A 22273-nucleotide genomic window follows, 5' to 3' on the forward strand; every position below is an offset into this window, starting at 1 on the left:
CACGGTGTGGGTGAACCTCACTCAGAGTGATGCAGGCTGACACCTGGGACACTCACTTCCTTTCTGAGGTCACAGAACCCTAAATCTTCTACACAGAACAGTGTTTGGAGGAGGAAATTTCAGCTCAGGTCTGGAGACCTGGGTTTAGGTTCAGTGCCTGGTTCATGGGTGAGAAACCTGTATCTTTTATCTGGGGTCCCATCTTTCCAAGGTTGTCGCTCACCTGGCCCAGACCTCTCAGGTCCCCATGCCTTGCAGCCTCACTGTGAGTTTGGTTTGTATCACTGGGTTGGGATCAAAATCCTTAAATCCTCTTGTTGCTTATATGGGGTTTGAATACCTGCCTCTCTGGGGTAGAGAGGCTCAGGGAGTTAGTGGGCCTTGCCCAAGGCCACACAGCATGGGGGCACCAAGGTCAAGATTGGAACCCAGCCATCTGATACAACAGCCAGTGCTCTTCCCACGGGGTCAAGTACCTCCTACCTGCTGTGTCCCAGTTCGCATGGCTCCACAAGCACATCAATCCACACTTTCTCTGTCTGAGTTCCTCCCTGGAGTGCATTAAGCTAAAGGAGACCACTAGGAGGGTAGGTTTTATTACCTTCATTTTGTAACTTTGACAAATTAGAGAAATATTGGCAGTTGACTTGAAAAGCCACGTAGTGCTAGATGCTTATAAAAATGCAACAATCTCTTAGGCTCTAGTAGTTAGCCTCCGCCGTTATTGTTTCCCCAGAGAAGAATTTAAAATTATTTTATCTGTTTCTGCTAGTGTCTTCCTTAATGTTCATAAGTCATATGCATGTACTATTGTTGGTTGACTTATTGGTTTTAGACATGGTCTGTTTTGGTAGATTGGGAATTTTAATCTTCTCTCTCCCACCTTGTCAGTGAAATAAGAGAATGGTGCTGAGTGTATCAAGACTGAGAAGCTTTTCTAATGTTTCTGGGGAGTACAAAGAAGTTGAAGAAGGATGGATAGATGATTCTAGGCCAGATGAGCCACTTAGGGCATCCCTACATTGCCAGCTTCTCCCAGAATTAAGGAATCTGTGCTCCCCTGCTCTCTGTCCTTTTTTGGTCTCAAAATTACGTTATTATGAAAGTGGTTAATATAATAAAAAATATGGGAAACAAACTACAGAAAGGGGGGTCCGAGTAGTTCTTATGGGGACTAGTGGAACCCAGCGGTTAGAACATATGTGTAAGGAGGAAGTCCAGGAGACCTGGGCTCGCTTCCTGGCCCTTGTCACCCACTGGCTAGAAGACCTCAGGCAAGTTCTTTAAAATGTAATAGTGGTCGTGGACCCATGGCTTCATTGTTGGTGTCAGTGATATAATATATGTCCATTGCTCTGCCCTGGCGTATGGTTAACACTCATTTAGGTGTAGGTGAGGATGATGAAGATGATGAAGGTGGCTGCTGACTTCTGCCTTGCTGAATCTACTCATGATTTTATGGGACATTGTTCGCAAGTACGAAGGTAAGCAGGACTGCTCATGTGTTCTATTTGACCTAATCTACAAAGGACAATATTCACCTTTCCCCCACCCCATAATTATTTTTGTTTTTTCTGAGTTGGGCTTGCTCCCTGTGCTCCCTGGAAATGGCATTTTAGGGAGTAACTGGGGCCAGGAGGAGGGAAACAGGGAGAGCCGAGCAGATGGGCTCCCTCCGCTTGCCCTGTCACAGATGCTTCTTATTAATCAGTTCTGTGTATCCGGCTTCCACGTAAGAGTTGTGGGACGCTTAACCGAATGAGCCACCCAGGCGGCCCCCAAACTCTATTTTATTGGTGGAAAGCAGAGTCTCCCAGTGTGGCCAATGGGCTGCAGCTAGTGAAATTTGTCAGTGTGGAAGCCCTGGGCTGTGCTGCCCAAAGCAGGTGATCCCACAGATATGGCAACTGCAAGGATGAGGTCCCACTCCCCACAGTGGTGTCTCCCTGCCTGTGTCGTCAGCAGGGCAGGCCCTATCCTCTGGCTGACTGGACGTGGGCCACCTACATGAGTCAAGGCCCTGGTACATCACTCTCAGTTTTGGTGATCAGGAACCCCCTCTTGGGCCCCCCCCCCCCAATTAAGGTATAATCACAGCACTAAGAACAGGTTAAAGGACCTTGGATTCTAATACTTCTTGCGTGTTCACAGGGTCCATGTCTTGAAGGACGAGCCTCCCTTTCTTGGGTTGGATCTAAGATGCAAGGCCAGGCGGGGACTGGAGGGTGGAGATGCCATCACCATTGTTAGCACCATCTGTCCCCCGCTTTCTATGGTACCTGGTGTTTCCAACCCCAAACCCCTGCCGGGCTCTGCCGTGCATGCCTGCTCCCTCTCAGCTCTAGTGCTCTTGGGACAGTTTTGTTCGAAGCTGTGGCTTCCCTTCTGCGTTTCTCGGTCTTCATTCTCCCATCTCCCTCGCGTCTCCTTCACCTGTCCTGAAACCCCTTGTCCACTGACGACCCTCCCCCGTCTTCCTCACTAGAGCATTTGATCATTTCATTATTGCTTTATTATAGTTTACTTACTGTAGGGTATGTGAGCGGGGCAGGAAGGAGACCAGCACCAACAGGGAGGCTGCCCTTGACCTCTGTAGGTGGACCCAGGTGAAGGTGATAAAGCACAAATGGGATTTTGTGGGCATTTTTTTTTTTTAAGATTTTATTTATTTGACAGAGATCACAAGTAGGCAGAGAGGCAGGCAGAGAGAGAGTAGGGAGGAAGCAGGCTCCCTGCTAATTAGAGAGCCCGATGCAGGGCTTGATCTCAGGACCCTGGGATCATGACCTGAGCCAAAGGCAGAGGCTTTAACCCACTGAGCCACCCAGGCGCCCCTTGTGGGCATTTTCTTAACTGGACAGCGTGCCTAGAGGGCGACATCCCACCCCACCCCAAGTGGACAGAAGGGCAAACATGGGCAGTGTGGCATAGGTACTAGGTCAACCTGTGTGTTCAGGTGGTGGAGGCCACTCACTTCTGAACCACAGGCTGTTTCTAAGCTAGCGCCTGTGGCATCAGATGGTGCTCCCCCCACCTGCATCCTTGGCCTCACCCATCCTCCCTCATACCCTTCTCAGGTATCACCAGCAGTTTTCCAGAGCAAGGGGGTCTAGGGTGGGGGTGGCTCAGAGACAGCCGGCCACTGAGCAGAGACCACAGCCTGGTTGAGCCATGAGGAAGAGTAGTCCTGGCCGGGGCCAGGCTCCACACTGGGGTGACTAGGGGAGCAAACAGTCTGTCTCATGGTTTTGCTTTCACGCTGTGTCCTCGGAATACCTTTCATTGCAGTCTCGATGCCATGAGCATATTGGCAATAACATACTAGTTAGGATCACTGTCCTCCTTTTCCCCACTCCAAGCTTCTGCCTCTAAAGCAGGCGTGAAACTGACAGATTCAAGCCAACGGGATCTGCACGCCCATACCTTTCCACGGTGATGCCCCCTTTTGGGATCTAGTGCTCAGGGCATAAAGATGAGTTGAAGGAATCGGCTCCCTCTCTAAGTGCTTTTCAGTTGTGCGGTTGCCAAGAGGAAGTAAGCGGCTGGGTGGGGGTGTGCACAGCTTCTAGTTGCAGATTAAATGGCCCCCTGGCTCCTCAGACCTGCCCTGCCATCCACCCAGCCCACATCTGGTCAGCAGCCTGGAAGCGGGAAGACAGAGGCCCTTCTAAGCATAAATATGGGGGGGGTGGCAGGCAGCAGGGGTGTTTTCTTTGGCAAAGCAGGCTTGGAATTTCCACACGCCTGGCTGAGCAGGTGCTTGGCTCCTCCCCATGTTGGGGGTGCAACACGAGCCCCGGAGCCTGTAAACCTTCCAGAACATATGCTCTGGATTCTGGAAAAGGCATCAGGGTAATGCTAGGCTGGGCTCTGCTTTATACGTCCTACTTCTGCATCACAGGTGCCCCTGGTCCCTGTCTCTGGATCTTTGGACACCAACATGACAAGTCCTGATGGGTTTTTCTTGTCAAGACTTGGGGTGTAGCAGCAAGCCCAGGTTCATATTAATCAAAAGGATTCAGGAGCTTTCCATGCCTGTGATGGATTTTTTTTTTTTTAAAGATTTTGTTTATTTATTTGACAGACAGAGATCACAAGTAGGCAGAGCAGCAGGCAGAGAGAGCGAAGAGGAAGCAGGCTCCCTGCTGAGCAGAGAGCCCGATGCGGGGCTCAATCCTAGGACCCTGGGATCATGACCTGAGCTGAAGGCAGAGGCTTCAACCTACTCAGCCACCCAGGTGCCCCCCTGTGATGGAAACTTAACACTGATTTTCTTGGGTTTTTTTGTGCCCAAACCAGCCTGCCTGCCCACCAGCACCCTGCCTCCCTCCCCAGGGCCAAGGCTATTCTCTCACTGGCAAGGGGGGCAGCGAGGTCACTCCCTCATTGCCCTGATCCCCTTCCAATTTATGTCAGGGGATCATAAAACAGGGGAGCCCACAAATAACCTTGAAGTAGGCAAATAGCGACTTGAGAAACATAGGCAGATGGAATGCTTGAAAAATGATGAAAATTTGGCATCTCTGCCAATGAATGACTTATAAACTAAGAAATGGAATTTTGGGGATGATTGGCTCTCTCCTGGACTTAAGAAAAAACAAAAACAAACAAACCACAAACCCCACTTTTTCATTTTAGAGTTCCTAAGCAGAGTTCAGTGCTTACTATCATTTGGGTGTGGCTCTTGGTTTGGCTCAGGGTTGTAACACCTCCTGTTATCGAAGACCAGATATTTGGAAACTTCCATGTCCAAAACTGAGGCCAGAGCCTGGACACATGCTGCCTTTGAGTTGCCAAAATCCCTGACCTGCATTTCATGTATGGAAACTCGAGTACTTTAAGCAGGACACGCCCCGGAGCCTGGCACTCACTCTGCTCATATTGGCTCCTCTCTGCCGTTTCTTCCTCCCTCCCTCTCTCCCTCCCTTCTTTCTAAAACACCTTTCCATTGAACTTCTCTTATCTGGTTTGCTAGTCCTCAGAAGAGCAGCAGGGGGTTCTGCTTCCAAGCCAGAGACCGAGCCAGAAAGGACAGCTTGGCAGTGGAGTTCGATACCAAAAAATGGTTTAAAATGTAGAACTCAAAAGTAGGGCAACTCAGAAATTGTGATCCCAACATAGTAATCATAATAAAAAAAAAAGTACATACATACAAACTTGCACATGCATTTTATGAAGTTTGGAAAAGTCAACTGTAGTTTTTGCTTAGGAGCCCAATTTCATACAAATGATAAATTCTACACCTACATTTTTAAAGTCTGGGCAAATACATCAACAGTGTTGGGTAAATGAATTCCTATTTGTCTCATTTGTTCAGAATTATAAGGGAATGGAGCTTTGGAGTGTTTGAGTAGGAGGTTAACTACAGGTAATATCTAATAGCTTTTCTGAAGGTGTTTTCTACGGGATAGAAACTGTGATATGGTCTTTGAAAAGAGTGCACTGGCCGCCGAAGTTTGGGAGAAGCTGCAGATTCTAGCACCCTGTTGAGTTTCATACTGAATAATAATATTTTGAAGGCTCTGTGAAAGTTTACAGTATAGGAAACTTATTCCACTTTGTATAATCCAGTATGTGAATTAGCATTCTTGTGATTACAATTCCTCAAGCAAAAATGGGAATTTTTGGATTCAGGCATTTGAACAATCTAAGGCTTTATCTGTGGGATTCAGACACAGCTGAATCCAGGAGCTTGAAGGAGATGTGGTGGGTGCTTGGTCTTCATCTTTTGCTTTATTTTCTTCTCTGCTGCCTTCTTAGGCCTTTTGCATGTGGTGGTTTCTAGCAATTTGAAGCTTATAACATCCTTTTAGCCAAGGGCTTCTGCCTTCCAGTGGTTCCAGTAAAAATCTCTGACATGAGTCTCTGTTGCCTGGCTTGAGTCTCTTGCTGATCCCTGAACTGATTGCCATGGCCAGGGAGGAAGAAAATCCTCCTTATCCAGGATTGAATCAGGGTCCACCCCTAGACTGAGTAGTGTGTATGGATGAGGTCAACCCCGTGCAGACTACAGGAACTGTGGGAGGGCTTGGGAGGGGATGGGTCCCCAAAGGAAGCGGAGGGATAATTTCCTGGCAAAGGGAGGGATGAATCCTGAGCTGGCAGAAACAACCGTTTCCACCTCGGACAATAGAGCCCTTTTATTGTGTAAAACCTGTTGGAACACACATGGGGAAACCCTGCCAAGTGCTCATCATACGTTGTTCTTGAATATGTTTAGAATACAATAGAATACGTATGCATGCACACATGTGGTTGAACCTTTCTCTGATGATTTACGAACCTTAGTTGATCCTGCCATGCCACAGGGTCAACTCTTAAGTGTAGAAACATTGGGGTCGCTGACCGTTGAAATTATTTGGCTTCATGATAGATGGGAGGTTCTAGCACTACCAGAGTGCAATGCATAGGGAGCCTGGGAAAGTTCATTTACCAGACAGTGGACATGAGTGTTCTGTCCGGCGTGGAGTGCTCTTGAGCTGTGAGAGCAACAGCACAGGACCTCTCTCAGCATCCACACCTGCCCCCGGCTCTTGTCGTCATCCCGGCTTGGGTGGGAAATGGGGGCTCAGGAAGGAGAAGTAACTTGGGGAAGTGGAGGAAATGATGTTTGTAGAACAAGGTGGGTGAACATTGGAAGGCTGCCGGGAATCTGAAAGAAGGGGAAGGCCAGAGAGAGGCAGGAGGCTGTTGATGTTGAGAGTAAAAAGTGAATTTCAAATGCCTTTCGAGGGCTCCGCGGCATACAGGTGTCTGAGCTCGGGGAATGGGAACTGTATGTGTGTGAGAGATTCTCTGCTGCCCCTTGTGCTCAGAGCTCAGACTTCTTGCTAATTGCCTCTGGATACACACAAAGAGCTACAGAAATATTGCTTGGGTTCCAATAGGACTTCTTTTTTTTTTTTTAAAGATTTTATTTATTTATTTGACAGACAGAGATTACAAGTAGGCAGAGAGGCAGGCAGAGAGAGAGGGGGAAGCAGGCTCCCTGCTGAGCAGAGAACCCGACTCAGGGCTCCATCCCAGGAACTTGGGATCATGACCTGAGCTGAAGGCAGAGGCTTTAACCCACTTACTGACAAGACTAATATGTGAGAATGAATGATGATATCCAGGAGCTAAAGGGTATTTGAAGGGATCTTTAATTTTTTTTTTTTTTTAAGAGTTCGTCCCTAGTGGTGAGGGAAGGGCAGAGGGAGAGCGAATCATAAGCAGGCTCCACACCCAGCATGAGCCTGATGTGGGCTCCATCCCACAACCCTGAGATGGCGACCTGAGACAAAATCAAGAGCCGGATGCTCAGCTGACTGAGCCACCCAGGTGCCCCTGAAGGGACCTTTATATTTTTCAGTTCTTTGTTAGAAATAATCATATTAAGACTAGATTTTCTTTATTATAGGAAACAGATCCCTTGGGCTTTTTCCAGGAAAAAGGTATTTTCATCTGGTGATTCGGTAACATGCAGTCACATGTGTTGTGTTTGTTTTACTGTAATCTCTCAAATGGAGGGGTTTAGGGAGATTTTACCTCTCTGTTACCAAGCTTTTGAGGGTTCCGCAGCTCTGGAGATGCTGTACCTCTCACCTTTGCTATCCGCCCTCGGGGCCCATCTGACTCGAGGCTGTCATGGGGCCCTTTTCCAGACTCCTGGGCCTGCTGTGGTTCTCACTAAGCTCTTGTTCCAGGGGCACCTCCTAGGGACCTGCCCAGATGGCCCTCAGTTGTTTCCAGCATCTTTTTGGCTTTTATTTTCCATTACTCCATCCAAGCCATCCCCCCCGCCGAGGGTTAGTGACTTCAAAACCCTGTCCTCTCCTTTTGCACGTCCCATCTTATGTGTCTCCTCCTCCTCCTGTCCCCCATAAGGCCTGTCTTAGCTCTGGTCATCAGGATGGTGAGCTACCCTGAGGAGATGACTGCAGGGAACGCACAGAGGGAAGGCTCTGAGATGGGCATATTTCTGTGAGGGCTGTAGAGACCACGGCCGGGAATTTGGCTCTTACTCCAAGGGGGCCACCGTGAAGTTTGCAACTGAGAAGTGCCCAGATCTGGTATTTGCTTTCACTGTCCCCGTGGTCACCCAGTCTGCTGTGAGGGGGCTGCGGGGGGTCTGGCAGGAAGCTTACTGCCTAAAGGGTGAGACAGCCCTCACTTGGCTGTGGAAGGGGGCTGATGAGAAAAGGCATGTTCTGAAGGCAGGCTGCGGGGCGTTGCTGACTGGACGTGCGGTGAGAGGCAGTGGGAATCAAGCGTGACTCCAGAAACTTGGGTGGCCGAGACAAGGAGGACAGAGTTTGGGGAGGCCTGGGGGGACATCTGAAGGCTGGATGACTTAGCAGGCTTCCTCCTGAGAAGTGAGGTAAGGGTCTCTGAGGAGGCTCTGCACTGAGACTGGCCTGGCCCTTCCACTTAGTGCCCTGGTTCCCATGTGGCCCCTGGGAAGAGGTGCTCAGAGCATCTTGCAATTTCTAGAAACTTTTCCTCTGTTTCCCTTCTCTGCACTATGACCCATGGGGAGAAAGGGGTCTTAAGTATATAGGGATGGGTTCCTGGAAGTTAGGGTTCCAGACACCAGGATTAGACACATCACTGTCCTTGTGCTGAGTGTCTGAGGGGGGAGGCGTCTGCTTGGAGGGTGAGCATGGCTTTCTTGAGACTGTTGCTTGCCTCTCCTTCCCCCCCTCCCCTCTCCCTTCCCCAGTCTCTCCAGCCACAGTCATTCAGGTCTTCTCCCTCAGGATCTCTCTGTCCTTTTATCACATCACACAGTTTAACTTTCCTTGGTCACTCTTGTGTATTCCTACCCACCACCATTTCAGCAGAACAAAAGATCACTGTTTTGGGAATCTGGTTAGAAGAGTGAATATTATATGTAACTTTTCAAATAAGTATTTTTATTTTCTTTGGGTAAATACCCAGAAATAGAATGGCTGAATCATATGGTATTTTTTTTTTAAAGATTTTATTTATTTATTTGACAGACCGAGATCACAAGTAGGCACAGAGACAGGCGGAAAGAGACAGAGAGGGAAGCAGTCTCCCTGCTGAGCAGAGAGCACAATGTGGGGCTCAATCCCAGGACCTTGGGAACATGACTTGAGCCGAAGGCAGAGACTTTAACACATTGAGCCACCCAGGCCCCCCTCATATAGTATTTCTTTAATATTTTGAGGAAACTCCATACTGTTTCCGCAGTGGTTGCACTAATTTGCGTTCCCACCAACAATGCACGAGTGTTCTTTTTTCTTCACATCCTTGCCAACACGAGTGGGAGAGTGGGGAGCGGGCAGAGGGAGGAGAAGAAGATTCCCCGCTGAGCAGGGAGCTCGATGCGGGGCTCAATCTCAGGACCCTGAAGTCATGACCTGAGCCAAAGGTAGATGCTTAATCAACTGAGCCACCCAGCGCCTCCATTTCTTGTTTTTTAAATACTGGCCATTCTGACAGGTATGGGGTGATCTCTGATTGTGGTTTGATGTGTGTTTCCCCAGTGACTCGTAATGTTGAACATTTTTTCATGTGTCTGTTAGACATTGAGATGTCTTTGGAAAAAACATCTATTAAGGTTCTCTGTCCGTTTTTTAATCAGATTTTTCTGTGTGTGTCATACAGATTTTTAAAATATATTTTGATATTAACATCTTATTGGATATAACTCGCAAATATCTTCTCTCATTCACTACATTGCCTTTCTGTTTTGTTGATGGTTTTCTTTTGCTGTGAAAAAGCTTTTTATTTTGGTTCCAACAGTTTTTGTTTTTGTTTCCCTTGCCCGAGGTGGCATGTGCATAAATATGTTGCTAAGCCCACGAGATTACTGCTTATGTTTTCTTTTAGGAGTTTTATGGTTTCAGATCTCAAGTTTAGGTCTTTGATCCATTTTGCTTTATTTTTGTGGGTGGTGTGAGAAAGTGGTTCAGTTTCATTTTGCTTGTAGCACATCAGTTGTTTCCGCACCGTTTACTGGAAAGACCCTCTTTTCTCCATTGTATATTCTTGCCTCCTTTGTCCTAGATGGATCATTTATGACCTCTATGTTTAGTGGACCCTTATCTGCAGTAGTCAAGATATGGAAGTAACCAAGTGTCCACTGATTAATGAATAAAGATGTGGTGTATATGTGTGTATATTATTCAGCCATAAAAGCGTGAGATCTTGTCATTTGCAACAACATGGATGGACCTAGAAGGTATTATGCTAAGAGAAATAAGTCAGAGAAAAACAAATACCATATGATTTCCCTCATACGTGGAATCTAAAAGACAAAATAACCCAACAGACAAATTCTTAATTGCAGAGAAAAACTGGTGGTTGCTGGAAGGGAGGTCGGTGGGGGGATGGGTGAAATAAAGGTGATTAAGAGGTTATAAATTGGGCGCCTGGGTGGCTCAGTGGGTTAAGCCACTGCCTTTGGCTCAGGTCATGATCTCAGGGTCCTGGGGTGGAGTCCCGCATAGGGCTCTCTGCTCAGCAGCGAGCCTGATTCCTCCTCTTTCTCTCTCTCTGCCTGCCTCTCTGACTACTTGTGATCTTTCTCTGTCAAATAAATAAATTCTTTTAAAAAAAGTTATAAATTAAATAGGTCACAGAGATAAAACAGCACATCGTCAATAATACTGTGATAACATTTCACGGTGATGGATGGTGACTGCATGTATCATGGTAAGCGTTGAGTAATATATAGAATTGTTGAATCACTGTGTGGTACCCTTGAAACTAATAAAATGTATGTCAATTATACTTTAGTAATAAAAAAAAGCGGAGGGGATAGTATAGATAATTGTAATTTGATTCTATTTTTCTGCCACAAATCCAAACCTGGCCCTGTAATAAGTGGATATGTGCCCTGAGGGAAGAAAAGAGAGCTGGGGTGGGGAGAGAGCTTTGTGAACTCAGGATTCCCTGCCTTTGACATTGACTTTGGGTCTCAGGCTCTATCTATCTCTCTGGGCTGTCAGAGAGCTGAGGGGCCCAGCTTCCCAGCTTTGCTGCAGGGCAGCGGGGGAAAAAGTTGTTAAGTGCAGCAATCTTGAGGAAGCATTATGGACACATTTTATAGCCTCCATATTTGCTTGTATTAGGTCCCAGGAAAGATCTCATAAGGAGAGAGCAGGTGGTCGTGGGTGTGCTGGTGGATATTCTAGGGCTTCTGGGAAGGTAAAAAGGGGGAAGGGAATGAATCATGGGGCTTTCAAGGAACTGAGGCCAGTCGCCCAGAGACAGTGACCAGAGATGAGGTTACAGGGCACCTCAGGACTTTTTAAGGAGTCCATTTCTTATCCTGACACCAGTGGGAAGGTGCACAAGGTTTTGAAATCGAGGACTGGTATAACCTAAACCATCTTTTGAGAAGATCTCTTTGTGGGTGGATATAAGTCATTTTGGCTAATCACCGATTTCTGGGTTATCTTGGCAAAATGGGTTGCTCCATGGAGAGAGGTTGGAACTCTGTCTCCGCTTATGCAGCCTCACTCCCTAAGGTGATGTGTTTCACCAAAAACAATCCCAGCCCGAATTGTGGCACAGGCATAAAGGTTAGCACACTGGCCCAACAGTCCTATAACCTGCTCTTTGAACTCAAGTCTTTTTGTCCAACCCTAGGCACTCTGACAGTTACTCCAGGGGTGAATGTTCCTATGATAAGATCAACCCAAAACGTCTCTAGTCAAATCTAGCAAACTAAGCCAGGTGGGGGCAGGCACAGAACCAAAGCCAGCTCTGGACTTGGGGCTCCAGGCTGTTGGATTTGCCGGATTCTTCGACTGGTTTTCACAGGGGCGCTGGTGCTGGGTAGGCTTTCCAGACCTTCAGAATGGCTCATTTCACTGGTATGTAATTAACGAACTTCATTGTAATGAACAAACCCTCTGTTGCAGACTTAGATAACCGTATTTGATAAGGCTTGCAGTGATCACTTTTGGAGGGTGGATTTATGACGGGGTAATTCAGTGTGAGCTAACTGTCTCTGAGGTGTAGATTTAAGGTAATTTTACGCGTATGCCTCAGTTTACACTGATGTCTTTGCAGGCAGTATAACAATAGTTCCAGCTGCTGTGTGGGGAGTGGATTGGAGGAGAGAGTGGGCAAGAGTAGATTTATTCTGTCAGGATACTTTTGCAAAGTCCTGCTGAGAGAGGATGAGGAATGGAAGGAGCAATCCCTGGGTGCTGACTGCAGAAAGAACCATATGAGGAAGAAAACTGAGCTGGAGAGTCCCCCCAAACTTGGGACTTTATAGAGTAGGATATGTTGGCGTTTGTGGTGAGATGTGTCTGCTTTCCTGACTGGACTCTGAGCTCCCTGAAAGCAGGGACTTGGCTTTCCACCCTCATGTCCCCAGGGTCCAGAGTGGGCCCAGCTCAGGATTGGTGCTTAGGGAAGAGGAAGTTAAGTGGTAGGAAGAGAAATCAGGGAGGAGAGGAGAGGAGATGGGATAAAGGCTTACCTGGAGGGGGTGGGGTAGGGTGGGTGGGAGGTAGACTGAGGTCCACTAGGACCAGATGAGAACTTGGTTATTGTCCATCTCAGAAGACCTTAGTGCCAAGGCTAGACCTTACCATTGCAGAAGGAGTGGAGGATTCAAATCATCCAGGGCTTGCTCTCAGGTCATTACTGTATCTCCATTCTAATAGGAAGGGCTTGTGCAGGTGAAGACATTCAGCTTGACTGTGACTGACCCATCATTTTGGCACCTGCTCTGGCCCTGGCCCTGGGCCTGTGACATGCCAATCTTCAGCCGTAGGACAGAACTGCCTAAATGATGGACCGAACAACTTCGTCATCCTTCAGTGACCTCAGCTAAGTCATTTTCCGGCCCCTTCATTGTTATTTAAAGAAGTGATGGTGAGGATTGGGGAGCAGAAAATCAAGCCCAATGACACATTCCATCAGCACGCCCCCTGCCCTGACCATTAAGTATTTCCTGGAGTTGCTCACTTGGTAACTAAGTTGTTCACAGCTTGTCTTCCTTCCTTTATGGGATTTGTAACAAGGTCAACCCTGGCCATCACAAAGGCCCCGAGGAGGGCTGTTTATGTCATCTTGGAAAAGGAGGCAAGTTTCCGAGGCATGCTTTCTGGTCTGGACGCTGACCGTGCAGTCTCTCAGGCCCTCCTCAACATTCTGCTTAAACAAACATTATTTATGTTCAGCAGGAGAACCATTCCCCACTGTCTGCTTTCTCTTCACTCACATAAAACTGCACATTTAATTTCTGTTTACACATATATAAACCATATCTTTAGGAGCGGCCTGGGAAATTCTTGGTTGAAGACGGATTTTGCCTTTGGAAAACACAGAGGTGAGTGACATCTGTATATTGTGTTATCATAAGCGTGACACATGGGGTTGATTGGGACCAGGTGCTTCCCAGAACCCATCTGAGTGAAGTTGTAAACCTTGAGTTGACAGGCAAGGTGACAGCCCAGTTTTTGTGAGCAAAAGCTTGATTACCATCTCTGCCTTCCAGGTTAGAGGTAGCAGCCAACAGTGGAAAACCTTGGGGTGCTATGAATAAGAAGCTGAGCTTCAGCCAAAGATAACAATCTCTGATGAGCTTGCCCACCTTTGACCTTTAAAAGCATCTCCCCGTGGACAGCATGGGTGGGTGGGGGGACAGATGATAATTTGGGGTCTGCCTTAGCCTTACAGGATGGGTAGATTCATTGAGCATTCAATTCTGTACTGGTGAAGGCTTGTGTCCACACCAGTACTTTCTTCTTTGACAGTATGAGATACGGGTAGATAACCTTCCCTTATTTAACTATTACTCCGTGTATACTGAGTCTGAATCCTGAAGTCTTTAAATCGTGGCTCGTTCACTGACCAAAATGAGGTACAGAGAGGGACCAAACCTAGGGGATGTCACCTTATTTTGTTTCCTAATTTACCCTTCTTTGGGTAATTCACTCAACAGGTGGGTTGGGTTATTTCCAAGAGCTCTATCCTTCTCTTCAACCCACAATTCCCTTACCCTTTGTGGATGAATTTGCCTCTTTTGGGGAGGCCCACCGATAGATTATCGAGCTCTAACTTGTCTCACTTTAGCTGAGAACCATTAAGAAAATTGGGTTATTTTCTTTGGATTTATTGGCAGGAGGAGGTGAGGGGATACTAGCGTGCTGTTTGCGAGGAAGTATACCCCTTGGTAAGTGAAATATCCTTCATTTGAGCTTTTATATTACACATATGTTTGCTTTTGAATGAACAGTTCTCTGTGGTTTTTAAGTAAATTGTAAGAAATGGTAGCTCTGTGTACATGTGGGTATTCTGAATTAAAATTAGATTTGTACATTGAGGTTACCAGACAATGCCTGTCCTGGGAAGTATTTCTGAAAGTGTGTGAATATTCTGGTGAGTCTTGGTTCACTAAGGCCTCTCCTATTTACGCTGTTGTATATATTACACGGTTGTGTAGTGCTGAACTTGGCAGCAATGACTGATGTCCTTCTCAGTCAAAAATGGAAACATGGCGACAGTCTGGCAAAGCTGATGATGGGGATATGAAAGAGCATGAATGCTGCCAAGCTTGGTCCCTCACCTCCCTTCTTCAGGGTCGCGTGGGTGATAAGAATGGTTGACACCCAGTGGGTGCTTCAATGACACAATGGGCGATCACAGATTTCCTCAGTGCAAATGACCTAGTTTTCTCACAAAAACCCTCTCTTGTGAGACATCCTCTTTCTAAAGGTGAGGAAACTGAGGCCTGGATGAGCTTTGGCGGTTAGTGATCACTCTGGTCTGGCTGGGCCCCAGATTTTCTGGGCTCATCTTGTCAAAGGCCTGGAAACTTCAGAGGCCAGGCAAGGGGTCTTGGTAGAAGGAATTCCAACCCTGGGACCGGCCTGTGGTTTAGATTCCAAACTTTTATACTGTGGTTGGTGGCATCCTTCTAGGAATCTCTCCTTTTCCCTGCTGAGATCTGTGATTTTGGCTGGAAAATTTTCCACACGTTCTGTTTGTGCCCTTCCCACTATTCAAAACTTCCTGGGTTTTTGCTCTGGTATCTCTGACTCATTCTGCAACCTCCCCCTGCCCATCTCCCTGCCCGGCCCCCCCGGGGTCTCTGTAGGATATTATTTGGTTTCTGGCATGTGAGTATTTATAGTTCTAGCATTGGCTTTTTCTTTAAAGTGAAACCTAAAAGTCCTTAGAAAATAACTGGAATTTCAGGAAGAGCTTTCTGGTTTATTTTTACATGGATTAACAGACTGTGATATGCTGCGTGAGTTGCTGGAAGACAGGCTGGAGTTGGGCTTTGGGGCTGGGGGGTCCTCTCAGGTGCCTCCCACCAAGGTCCTTGTGTAGCCATCCTCTGGGCCTGGGGACTGGCTGCCCATTCGCAGGAGCCAGTTGATAAAACAAAACAAAACAAAACAAAAACAAAACTCCATGTGCACTTTGATTTTTCTCTTGTGCTTCCTACTGTAGCTTTATTTCTACTAAAATGTTTTACAAATTGGGAGCTTGGGGCCTTAGAATGCCATCAGAATAGATTTTAGGGGATGAGAAAGTGACAACTCCAGTAACATGTCCCACTGTCCTCAAGCAGTAGGGAAGAACGGTGCCCACGAAGGTGGCCAGGCGTGGTCTGCTCCTATGCACGGGAGCCGTTGCTGGCAGAGCGGATGGGAAAATGGCTCTGGCTAAAAAGCCAGGCTTCTAGGAGGTTGATCCCTGTTCCACCCGCTGGTTGACCCCAGCCTTCTCTGGGCCTCTATCTATCTATATACAAATGGATGGTCCTAGGGCTCATGGGAGGATGACATGTAGTAATGATCTGTAAATGTCAGCTCCTACTAAGGGTGTCCATCCAGAATTTCAGCACACGGTTACATCAGACTGTGCACAACCCTGCACCCAAGTCTGCACCTGCCTCCAGAGATTCCAGGTCTTCTTTTGGAAGGTCCTGGGGCTCCTATCTTCCCACTGTGCAGGGCTGTAAATGAGATGATTGTCAAGGATAGTACTAAGCCTGAATATGTGCATGTCCACAGATGTAGCTCCTTTGGGTTGACTTACAGATCTGGCCCTTCGGGCACAGACCCCCAGCTTCCCAGGCAGAGCTGAAAACCGTTAAGTCTTCCATGTCAGCCAAGTCCTTGTAAGTGGCTGGGAACCACCCTCACCCCCTGCGTAGAATAAGACAGGGAAGGCTGGGCTTAACAGAGACTCAGACGACCAGTTTTAAATAAATAAGCTGTATTATCTGTACAAAAAAATATAAATACAGTTTTGTGTTTTAGAGGAGGAAGTGCCTCCTTCCACATTATTCAGCCGCTCTAATCACCTTGTGCTGCTGCTGAGTCACGATTCACAGAACAAACAGTAAATGTACATTCATCTCATGCAAGGAGCTCGCTACTTCCCACCCCAAACCTGGGTCCTCCAGGCTCACTCTGAAACCCACTCCAGCTGCTGCAGCCTGACACGAGGCAAAGGAGGACACCTGCCATTTAGGAAACGTAAATATCGGCCACTGGTTTTCCATAGCTTTTGAACTAGAAATCACCAACCACGTCAGTTAATAGTACGGAATTGGTCTTCTTCGTTCCGTGCGTAACTATTGAGTCACAAGTGAATCCCCTCTTACTGCCCTGTCATCCCATGTTAGCTTTACAATGAATTCTGTACACAGTGAATGGACCTGGAGTTAAACATCAGGTTCTATTAAAAATAGGAACAATACAATAATTACCACTGAGTAATTACAAGAACACAACCGCAGGAAGTTAATAAAAAGTCTGCCAAATACTTTGTTTTCTGGATGACAATGTACAATTATTAATATTGCACTTTTTTTATACAAGAAATCCTAATAAATATTCACAAAAGATATACAGACATAGAAAACATTCTCTTTTATTTTAAATAAACAGGACATTGATTTTTAGTAACATGATTTCTTAGAGCCCATTGTGGTGAGGAAGAAAGAGACCCACATTAATTGTCCATAGCTCCCCTGCGGAGAACACAGCTTAATATTGTCTTACATCTCCTCCCCCCCCCCCCCCCCCACTTCCCTGTCTCTGACTTCCAGGCGCCCTGGTATTAGGGGTGGCCCTGGGGCTGAGTGGCATTTTGGAGTCTGTATGTGGGGGATGGGGTGGCTGATCTGAGGGTTGAGTGATGGTGGCCAGCAGGGGGAGGTGGCCAAAACCCCTCTGCTGAAAGCAATTTGCCAAATAGTCCCAGAATTTCAGGTTTGCCACAAGACTGTCTACAGCCATTTAAATGTAGCTGATGGGCATTTATGGAAGGGTGTTTGCTGCCTTGCTTATGAATTCCTAAAATGGGTGGTGTTCATTTTCATAAGGTTCGTAGCATTTCATTGCATCGGGAGAACAGGTTGAAAAGCCTTTGAGAACCCTCCTACAAGCTTTAGTTACCCTACGGCTTTGCCACCACACCCTGTCCCCCTGCCTCAAGCTGCTGTGTAAACCAGAGGGGAGCTCTCATCGTGCTCCTGGAACGGCCTGCACAAAGCCAGCTGTCCCACCCCATGTCCTGGCCAGCTCTGGAAGTGGCTCCCGTGACCTGGTGGGTCCTCTCTGACATACTGACCCCAGTCCCTTAAGTGGAGCAGCATCGGCCATCTAGGCAGAAAACCCAGACTATTCACGCCCAAAATGCCCTGGGCGCATGTCTGCAGTTGATCCTGGGTTGGGGTGGTGGTGGTGTGGGACTTGTGATTTAGGCAGAGATGCCAGGGCTGTCCTGCCTGCAAAACCAGAGCCTGAGGTCCCACTAGCTTCTCTCCGGGTGTAGAGGCCACCATGTTCGCTGAGATGGCACACGGAGTGTGGACTCCCCTCCAATGCAAGGGGGAGGGTATGTGTCCTACTGCATGGCGTGGGCCCCCAGGGTCTGTGCCCTCTAGGAGGGCAGCAGAGTTCAGAGTGTCCCTTCCCTTCTCCTACCTGCACTGCCCCACTGAGGACCGTGCACAGGCTTCTTTTGGCTTCTGTACCCTTCCCCCCACTTTGTGTTTGGCCTCACGTGTGCTGTAGGCCCCCCTGGATGGTCTCCTCCTGACTGCTGTGTATTGGTGCTTTGAGTTCTCACGGCTCCCCACCAGAAGCGCTGAGTTCTGGCCTGGGTTCTTCTGGACAGTGTCCTCCCCTTCCTGCTTGCTCTTCCCAGGGCAGAGGAGGACACAGAGCAGCAGCACACTCCTGGGGTGACAGCATGCTACCAGCGGAGACACAGTTGGTGATCTGAAGTCCATATCAAGGCTTTACAAATGCTGTCACCCTCCCCTCCCGTCTCTCATCTGCTCTTGGCCCTGACTCCCTGCTGTCCTTAGGAGCTGTGCCGGCCTCTTCCAGGGTCTGTCTGGGACCCACGGTGGGGAAGGCATCTGCTCTGCGACCTCCTTTAGACCCTTTTCCTGGTCTTGCCCCGACATCCTGTCCTCCAGCTAACTGAGAGAGAGGACATGCTGAGGTCCTCCTGTCTGGGGTGGGAGAGAAGGTCAGACGAGGGTGTGTGTGGTGGGGATAGGGAGAGGGCAATAAATAAATAAACAAAGAAAGCTTCAGTTCTGTCCAAGGTGGTGGCGTGAGTCCTCTGTGTGGCCAGGGTGGGGTTCCGCCCTGGTCCCCATCTTCACGCTTTGCCACAGGTCCCACAGCAGCGAGATTTGAACTGGCTGAGCTGGCAGAGTTTCAGCTGCTTCACCTTCTCGCAGTACCTGGTTGTGTCCCTGCATTCCACTGGGAAGGGGACAGAAGCAAGATGTGAAACAGAGCCCAAGACCTGGGGCCCAGGGAGCTCGCTGGGGTCTGCCTTGGGCAGTGGGCTCCTGGGCAGGAGGGGCCACTGCTGTCTGGCACCTGGAGGCTCGTTGGTGGAACTCAGTCACGTGCCTCCCAGGCTGCCCCCAGGGTGCCATGGTGGGCTGGCTGATGGGGGCGCCCCCTCTATTTCCTTACCCTGTCCATCTAAGCCTCTCTCCTCCTTCCCCTGACGGTGCCTGACCTGAGCACTGCGGCATGCTAGCTCTAAATGAGATGGACCTTAAATATTGGTGCTGATTTGGGGGTTGGACCTCTGTGACTAACACAGTCTGAACTACTTAGACTGAATGTTAGTATAGATGGTGGTGAGCTCTTGGCCCACAGATGGGTCAGCGCCACCCAGAGAACAAAGATCACCTCTCCTTGGTGTATAAGCAAGGGGACAGCGTGCCCATGGGGCATCTGCCTCAGCCCTGGCAACCTGATGCTCAGAGAGGCCCCGTTTGGGAGACACCTGCATGGCCATGTTCTAAAATTTCTTCTTCTTTGCCTCCTACTTTGTCTTCATCCCTTCCCTTTGTCCCACCTCCAGTTTGTTTCGGGTCCAGAGGAAGATAGAATACCCAACTGGATACAAATGCCAATGTTGGGCAGAGGAGAATCCAAACTTGAGGAATGGGGGAGTGAAGGAGTATCCGATCTCGAGGGGTGGGGCCCCCTTGCAGTGGGCCCCCTTGGGGTGGGAGGGGGGAGGGAGCGTGGCTGCTTCTTGTTCTGCCGGAAGCAGAGTTTTGACGGGTGCAGGCCAGATGGGCAGGTGGCGCTTGGCACGCTCTCCTTGCGCGGACAATACTTTCTGTCTAGTAGCCTGGCCCCTTGGGGACGCCCTGTCTGCTTGTCCTCTCTGGGTACCTGCCAAGCTACTGCAGGTAAGCTGGAGGCTGATTTCATCTAGCACTGGGCCAGTAGCACCTGGCTTTGCGCAGAGCCATAATCCCCTGGCTTGGCTCGGTGCCCCAGGGGGGCAGACTCGGCCAACTTTTATGGCCCAGACATGAGTGCAAACATCCTTGCACACATCTTGGTTTGCTCTCAGGCACCCTTCTGTAAAGACCCAACTCTGGCCCCAGCTCACTGTCCCTGGGAAACCTGATCGTGGGCCCTAGGCTCAGGTTTTGTCCCCAGGCTTGCTCTTTGCCCCCCAATGCCCTTTGGGGAATGGGCCGCAGGCTCTTTGGGGTTGGCACGTACTGTTTTCGCATGGGGTGATGTTGCAACGCTGCCAGTTGGCCGGCCGGGGCCCCCAGGAGCACAGGTGCTCAGGCACAGCCTTGTTGGTGCGGGCATGCACACACTCCACGCGCCGGGCCTGGAAGCCGTAGTTGCCGCACGTCGCCGTGCACAGGCTCCACAGGCTGACCCTCCAGTGTACGCTGCAGGCTTCTGACCAGCAGTTCTGGGTGCTCACGGGCCTGTGGGAGGTGGGGGGCAGGGTTAGGGTCTGTGGCGGCGGCAGGGGTGGGATCAGGGAAGGCTGGGCAGCCCTTCAGGCCTCTGGAGCTAGCAGAGGTGGATTCTGATCTCTATTGGTGAGTGGCTGTAGGATCTCAAAAGGCCATTGGCTCTCACTGGGCCTCGTACTCAGCTCTGTGAAGTCTGTATCACTGCATGGCCCAGGAATGACGTCTCTCCAGGATTCGGGCTGACAGAGGAAGGGGCTTGGTGGGGATCATAAACCCTCACCCCAAGGGAACATCCATAGGCCAGTAGGACTGGGAGCAGGGACTGGATGGGAATGTTTTTAGACCCAGAGACCAGCATCCTCATTTTAGCCTAACTTCTGTTGGGGGGCCAACAAACGTGAGGGGCTACTGGAGCCCTTGAGGTCTGGTGACCCCCACGTGGGCCTCACTTCCTGCCCATCCCAGGGCTAGTGCAGATCTCCTGCAGCATCAGGCCAACCCCAGGGGAACAGCACCCTCTGTGCTCTTTATCTCCAAAAGGAGAAGGCCAGCCTGGTCCATTAAGTAAGTGCAAGGCCGCCCCGGGGCCATCTATCTCTTGGGAGAACAGGGGCCCCAGGGAGAGCGAGGTGAAAGGGCAGGGCGTCTGACATGCAGACCATGGGATGCTGGAGGAGAAACGTCCTCCCAACACTGTCTTTCCATGCTGTTGACACAGGGCCTGGGAATGGAGGTCCGTGGCTTTCTCCTACCTTGGAAGGGCGCTGCACTGCTCCGATGGTAAGGTGATGCCATCCCGTGTCTGGCAGAACACTTGTCTGTGTTGCACGGCTAGGTGAGGCCCGATGCAAGGCCCGTTGCACTGGGAAGCAGAAGAAGGTGACATGTATGTTAGCCAAGGTAAGGGTGGCAAGGGGGGTGCAGGGTGCAATGCTCAGGCTGCGGGGGGACACAGAATCCCTCAGCGTGTTTTGTCTGGGGCCTTCCGATCATTTGTCTTGCCCTTCTGTGTGTGTCACCTAAAGGACGTTCACTGGCACGTTTTCTTTTCTTTGCGCCATGGCATTAATGGTTAGCTCTCCTGTGGTCAGTGAGCATTCTGTTAGCAAATGGCTAATGGTCGTGTAGAGCCAGTCAGAGCACGTGCGCTCCTTTCCCAGACGAACCCCATCAAAGGGGTCTTGGCAGAAAGCACTAAGAACGTGGTGTGGTCAGCTTTCAGGCAGAAAGCCCTCCAGGTGCCCCTTCAGTCCATGGGGCATTGTGGTTGGTTATTTTCTTGCTAAATTCATTCAGATTAGCCAGTCCCATCATATCTTTGCTTTCTTCGGCTTCATTGTTTCCAGGTTAGACCCAGTGCGGCTGAATGGAAGTAGACTTAGGTATGTGTAGTCAATCCCTGCTCAGGGCCTCCTGCTGTGGGCTGCTTGCTGTGGCTAAGCTTCTCCCAGAGTCACCAGGCCCCGACCGTCACAGGAAACACCCCGCCTGCCTAATAGTGTCCTCATAAGCGAGGCAGCAGCGGGCCCTTAGCCAGCGTCTGCTACTTGAGTAGAGTAAGCGGACAGTCAGCCCTGACAGGTCACTTTAGAAAAAAAGCTCTTGGGGGATCTTTGGACTCCAGGGGTCCATGGGGGAGCTGTTCACCTTCAAAATGATAAGCAGAAATCTTTCACAAAATTTTTTTATTTTTGACCCCCTTCAACCATTTCTCTCACCCTCTAATTCCCTGCTTCTTGCAACTACTATCTATTCTGTGTGTGTGTCTTAGATTCCACATGTAGGAGAAAGCTATGGTATGTATCTTCTTTCATTTAGCCTAATGCCCTCAAGATCCGTTTATGTTATCACAAATGGCAAGATTTCATTCTTTATGGTTGAATAATATTCTATGATATATGTACATATATATACACATACATGAAATAGCATCCATGGTACATATTATCTCTATATACCACACTTATTCTATCCATTCATCCACTGATGGCCATGTAGATTGTGTGCATGTTTGTTTGTTATAAATAATTCAGTGAATATGGGGGTACATATGTCTTTAGCATTTTCATTTTC

General features: G+C 48.9%; 1 protein-coding gene and 1 long non-coding RNA gene across 4 annotated transcripts in view; one reads left to right on the forward strand and one right to left on the reverse strand.

Moving 5' to 3' along the window:
* Positions 1 to 1430: 1430 nt before the first annotated feature.
* On the forward strand, positions 1431 to 20972 carry LOC116570171. The gene is made up of 4 exons (XR_004277304.1): positions 1431 to 1484; positions 12633 to 13300; positions 14096 to 14146; positions 20919 to 20972. It is a non-coding gene; the product is annotated as an uncharacterized LOC116570171 (long non-coding RNA).
* The window catches only part of ADAMTSL1 (ADAMTS like 1), a 920800-nt gene continuing 915521 nt past the window's right edge, over positions 16995 to 22273 (reverse strand). For all 3 annotated transcript variants that reach the window (XM_032306889.1, XM_032306886.1, XM_032306887.1), the window contains 3 exons: positions 20953 to 21062; positions 19989 to 20209; positions 16995 to 18713 (listed from right to left, as the gene is read on the reverse strand). In XM_032306889.1, coding sequence (XP_032162780.1) covers positions 18607 to 18713; positions 19989 to 20209; positions 20953 to 21062 — 438 coding nt within the window. In that variant the 3' untranslated portion in view covers positions 16995 to 18606. The remainder of the gene's footprint in view (positions 18714 to 19988; positions 20210 to 20952; positions 21063 to 22273) is intronic.

This window comes from Mustela erminea, chromosome 12 (genome assembly GCF_009829155.1).
Source record: "Mustela erminea isolate mMusErm1 chromosome 12, mMusErm1.Pri, whole genome shotgun sequence".
Lineage (NCBI taxonomy): Eukaryota > Metazoa > Chordata > Mammalia > Carnivora > Mustelidae > Mustela > Mustela erminea.